General features: G+C 36.0%; 1 protein-coding gene across 1 annotated transcript; it reads right to left on the bottom strand.

Moving 5' to 3' along the window:
* Window positions 1-675: 675 nt before the first annotated feature.
* Window positions 676-5,683, bottom strand: LOC112743316 (uncharacterized). The gene is made up of 4 exons (XM_029292546.2): window positions 5,602-5,683; window positions 5,231-5,370; window positions 2,714-3,325; window positions 676-2,568 (listed from the first exon to the last, which is right to left on the bottom strand). Exons 1-4 carry the CDS (start codon window positions 5,681-5,683, stop codon window positions 676-678), a joined length of 2,727 nt encoding a protein of 908 aa, XP_029148379.2.
* Window positions 5,684-5,901: the final 218 nt, after the last annotated feature.

The raw sequence follows: 5,901 nt of genomic DNA on the forward strand, positions 1-5,901 counted from the left end.
TCCCTATTTACAGGTGCTGTTGTAATTTTATTTTTTACTCTCCATTCGATTCCTATGAGAAAAATTAGTGCTCTTACTGTGAAAAAGAGAGAGATTGATCATCATTGCTTCTCCTTCCTTCTATGGTGTTGTTGACTTTAAATATTGAAAAAGAAGAGAAAGAAAAGCAGAAGAAAATTCCTGTTTTTATTAGTAACTTCTTTAATGAAAAGATTTTAGTTTATATTAGTTTTTTTTCCCTTCTCTTATTTAGAATATGGATATTGGTTGTAATTTTAGTTTTGTTAAAAAATCTCATTTATTTAGTACTGTTAGTGTTGGCCCAATTGATGTACTTATAATCTTTTTCATATCAATGAATACTTGTTTTTCTGAAAAAACAATTGCTTCTTTTTACATTTTAACATCCTGTCTTGAATAAGCATAAGCATAACTACTGCATAAGCATAAGAGAGAGTATGCAAAAGGAAATTGATTATTGTATGCAGTATGGCTTTTGTTATTCCAAATATAGAAAAAGCAAAATAAATATATAACACACTATATTTTTGTTTTTATCATGTCTACTTTTATTTGGGTTTAGGTAAGAGAAACACAATAACTTTAAATGCAAACAGAAAAATAAAAATAATCTAAGATTACACACATGAAAAGAGCAACATCTAGGCTTTTGACTTAAAAGATCTTTTTCAGCAACCTATAAACATCTACCGAAAAAGCATTTCCCAGTGCTAACCCAGCAACAAGGCCACCCACATATCCAATTAGAATAACCATCCAACAAAATTCAAAGAAAGATCCTGACTCAGAATCTTGATCACCATCAGGTTTTTGCAATGGACGCTTAGGATGATCTTCACATTTCTTCAACAATTGAATCCCGCACAAATCTTTATTTCCCTCAAATGAATTATTATCAAAGGTAGAAAGTTGGCCATTTTCTGGTACTGGACCTGAGAGATTGTTGAAAGACACATTGAAGAAATCCAAGAAGGTTAGCCCTGTGAGTTGTTGAGGAATATTCCCTGACAAGCCATTGAGAGAAAGGTCCAGCACTTCAAGATTTGAAAGCTTTCCCAAGGAAGATGGAATGCTGCCAGTAAACATGTTATTGGACAAATTGAGCACAACAAGACCATTCAAACTTCCCATGATATCTGGAATCTCTCCCGAAATTTTGTTACATGAAAGATCAATGGCTACCATGTGATGAAGGTATTGACTCCCAGGATAATCCATGGCAACTCCTTTGTTGGACATTGAAAATGGATGCGAATCAATATCTATTTCCGCATTGTCACTGTGAATCACGTCCTTGAAATCCAGTTGTCTTTTGTTGGATATGATCATCGATTTGAAGCACATGATTATTTCTGATGTTAATTTCGTTGAGAAACCATTTTGAGAAAGATCAATGATTCGAAGGTGGGGAAATGTGTATTTCAATGGACACATTATAGCTCCATGAAATTCATTATCACGTAAAGAAACAACCTTTAACTTAGGAAGAGATCCCAACCAGAAAGGAAATGAGTCATTGAAATGGTTATGTCTCACATCAAGAAACTCTAGCATTCTGCAATTGACAAGTGCTCTTGGTAATTGACCGTACAACTTGTTAGAACTAAAATCGATCAACTGAAGGACATTTCCTTTCACATAAATTTGAGGAATATTTCCTGTCAATTTGTTTCCTGAGACATTCAAAATTTGAAGGGATTGGCTAAAGCTTCCCAAACATGATGGAATCATGCCAACTAAATTGTTGGAAGATAAATCAAGTTCCACAAGTGACTGCAGGTTGCATATGGAGGAGGATATTTCTCCCATCAATAGGTTGTTGGAAACTTCCAAACTCTCAAGAGTCGTTTTGTTCCATAACCAACTCGGTATTGTCTTTATGTTGTTGTTTGATATGGAAAGACTAGTCAACTCTTGCAAGTGTTGTATAAAATTGGGAAAATGAACAAAATTGCATGAAGTTAAATCCAAAGCTCGAACTTGAGAAAGAAATGTTACTTTGGAAGTGTTCTTCCCTTCAAGAAAAGACAATTTGTTGCCTCCGCCTATACCAAGAACAGTAAGCTTTTGGAGCTTTGAAAGCATGTCAAGCTCAATCTGTCCTTCGAACATATTACCAGCTAGATCAAGAATTGTAAGATTCTCTAACTTGAAGAGGAAATATGGAATTTTACCTTGAAGATCATTATGGGAAAGGCCCAAGCAATTTAAAGCCGTTAGATTCATTATCCAAGTTGGGATTTCTCCATTTAAATTGCACCCACTCAATCCTAACCACCGAATTGGAGGAAGGATTGTCACATTGACATCCCTGTTTTGTGAGAACAAGGACAACTTGTTGAAAGACAAGTCAAGAATATTAAGTATCTTTAGCTTCAAAAACATGTCAAGTGCTAGGCGGCCTTCGAAAAAATTAGAAAATAGATCTAAAGTTACAAGATTCTCTAGTCCAAAAAGAGAGCGAGGGATTTCACCATGAAAGACATTATCTTCAAGAATCAAGTGAGCTAAATTGGTCAGGTTTCCAATGGATGCAGGTAATGTGCCCTGCAGATTTTGGTTTTCCGCAAAATTCAAATATGTTAAGTTTGCAAGAGAGAATATTCCGATAGGAAACTCACCATGTAGTTCACATTGGCGAAAAGAGAGTTTTTGCAGAGATGTAAGGTTTGTGAGCGTGTGAAATGGTGACAAAATTAAGGCCAAGTTGTTCAAGTCTTGTTGAGTTTTGAATTAAGCTTCGCAGAGTGGATTCCTTGAGTTGTAAACGGTTGATAAATGGAAAATCAAGCTGGTCAACATAGCTGTTTAGATCAAGGGACAACAAGTTGGACAAATGGGAAATTTGAGTTGGGACTTCACCTGACAATGTACTTTCTCTAAATTGAGAAATATGCAAATGCCTCAGTTGTGACAAATGACCTATCCTGGCTGGAATTTGCGAGTGATTGAAGTCATTGTCAGAAAGATCAAGGCTTTGAAGATGCACAAGTGAGAAAAGGGTGCTATTGGGATCCATGGAACCATAGAGTTGGCTGCTACTGAGATCAATGGAAATGACATGACCTGTGAGCTCATCACATTCAATGCCATCCCACAAGCAGCAATCTGTGGACGGATTCCAAGAAAGAGTTTTAGGATAACTGAAAGGATTGTAGGAAGCATACTTACTTATGAAGAAGCTTTGTTTAAAGCTGAGCAAGGCATTGCTTTCATGTTGATGGCATTCATGATGATGAGTACTAGTTGAATCATTCAAAGTTAAACAGTTTGTGAACAGGGAGGATGAGAAGAGGAGAAGAAACTGTAAGGAGAAAGCAAGAGAACACAAGAATTCCATTATTGTCAGTTGAATTGAATAGGTTTCAATGGATGAAATGTTTGGGACACTTGAATCGGTTTTTATAGGCAAGTATAAAGTGTCCGCGTTCTCTAAAATGGAGTGTATACTGGGTGGAGACTCTAACAACCATCTTTTTTCCACTACTATTTCACTTTGCTAACAACTTTGCATTTGACGTCGTCGTTCATACTTAACTGTACATGCAACTTCATGACTTCTCTACTCATATATAGTCATCTCTCACAAGTCACAGGGGACAATGTATCTTTCAAGCCTTATCTATATCTTTCTTTACCGCCACAAACTTCCTTGCTTTTGGCGTTCTAAGTTATGCACTTGTAAAAAGTGATATGTATATGTATTTTTCTTAATTCCGCTGTAGTGACGATAGATCATACATTCATACTCAATAGAGTGTGAAATTGCATTTCCGTTTGTTTTGGTGAAAACAAGAAAAAATGGTCATACAAATTTTTTAATTGAAATAATGGAGTTATAGGTCCATAAAAATTCAAATATTTTCCATATCATTTACACCTATAAGTCCATACAAGTCTCTTTAACCTAATTCACCTTACGCGTCACTATCTAACCAACTTTTCAATTAATGCGCAAATATATAATTGTCTTTTTCGAAAAGAATTCGTTTTTTTTCGTATTTCTTTAGTATTTTCGATTTACGTTCTCTTCCATCTCTGCGTTTCTTTTCGTTTGTTCTCTGCATTCTTGTCATGGCCGAAAATGAGCCATGACCGGCGCTCAGGAAAATAATCTCCAAGCAAGCCTAACTGACTCAAATATAAGTTGAATAAGAAAGTTACAAATATTTTAAATAAATTTACAGTGTCTAAAATGTATAATTACCTATTTTTAACAAAAGATAAAATAAATAAATATGGATGGATCCTGCCTGTAACATATGGAGTATATACTTCTAGGAACTCGACAAAAAATAGGTATTCATTGCGGATCGTTTCTCTTGAATAGAAAATCTTACATAGTCAAGTATTTGATTTTGAAAAATATTTTTAAAAAAATAGGGTGAATTTTGCAACTCAGTGACTAGACAATACATCTATAATCCATATGAGATCATATAAACATTATTATCAAAGTAATTTTTAATTAGAAAATAGTAGTTGATAGTAATAAGTGAATCAATAAGGGAGTTCTCATACAGAAATCAAATCAAAAGTCCACACTTGGGCGGCTCCACCTCTAACGGTAACCCTTTCTTCTCGTGTATCTGTACGGAATAACAGATCCAACGTGTGGCCTACACGTTAGGCTAGCAACGCTTCTGCTAGCTGAGATCTGAGGCAGATGCATCTAAATTAACGTCATAACCGCTGTTAACTACGGTTTTCTTATACGGGCCTCCCAAACCAATTCAAACATATAATTTCGAATATAACAAATTCTTCGGTCTTTCAAACATGAGGTATCAATTCAAATCAAATAATACTTTCTCATCCAAATCATATTCAATCATATTTTCTCAATTTTAAGGCATTTCAAACGTATTTCACAATTTTAAAATAAGTGAGTACTAACAAATACATTAATGTTTCAAAAACACATATTCGAGAAAATTAAATGCTTTAGAATAATATAAAACTTTTCAAAACATATATATAGTCTCATAAAAACATATAATCTCATGTGCATATTAAAATGAGCTTAACAAGTTTAAAGGATTTTAAAACCAATTTAAAATCCTTTAATTTAGATCTTTGTAAGTATAACTAAGTTCAAAGCACGTATATTGAAATAATTATAGACGTAAAGCCAAAACATTATAATTATAAATGTAAAGTCTACTCACAATTTTATCCCAAGGGACCGAAGAGACCAAACCCAGAGTACCAAACTAAAAGGTACAAAAAAGCGCAAAATTTGGACGGAGGCAGCGGCAGCTCTGATAGGCAAGCAGAACAGCAAACAGGGGCACAACAGAACAGAAGCGACGACGGCTAAAGGTAGAGCAACGATGACAACATCAACAACTGTGGTAAAACAGTAGCAAAAACAAAACAGAACAAGCAACCACTAACCAGGTTCGAACGGTGGTAAAACAAAATTGACAAAGGTGTGAAACGCTTCCTACGACATTTTCAAAGGGCAAGGATAGTGGCGGAAGGCTCCAGTGGAGGAAGAATGAAGGATAGAGCATGGCTGGACAAGACAGCAGCTTTCTGACGAGCTCTCCTCCGACAACGACACAGTAGCTCAGCGACTAGCTCCTTCAGTGACAACAGCAACCACTGCAACAGCCCCAACAGCGACGGCAACGACACTGCTCTCTCTCTCTCTGGCCATCACGTCCTCTCTCTCCCACTCCTATGGCTCCTCTCAAGCATGGTGACGGCAATGGTAGTGACTCCCACTGGCGCCACCTCTCTCTTCCCCTCTTCTCTTCTTCCTTCCTCCATCACTTCCCCTCTCCTTTCTCTTTCTCTTTTTTTGTTGTCTTCTGTCCGTGGGGAGGGAGTGTATGTGATAGAGTGAGTGTTAGTGGGTTTAATTTGAGAATTAGG

The sequence above is a fragment of the Arachis hypogaea genome, chromosome 14, assembly GCF_003086295.3.
Source record: "Arachis hypogaea cultivar Tifrunner chromosome 14, arahy.Tifrunner.gnm2.J5K5, whole genome shotgun sequence".
Taxonomy (NCBI): Eukaryota; Viridiplantae; Streptophyta; class Magnoliopsida; order Fabales; family Fabaceae; genus Arachis; species Arachis hypogaea.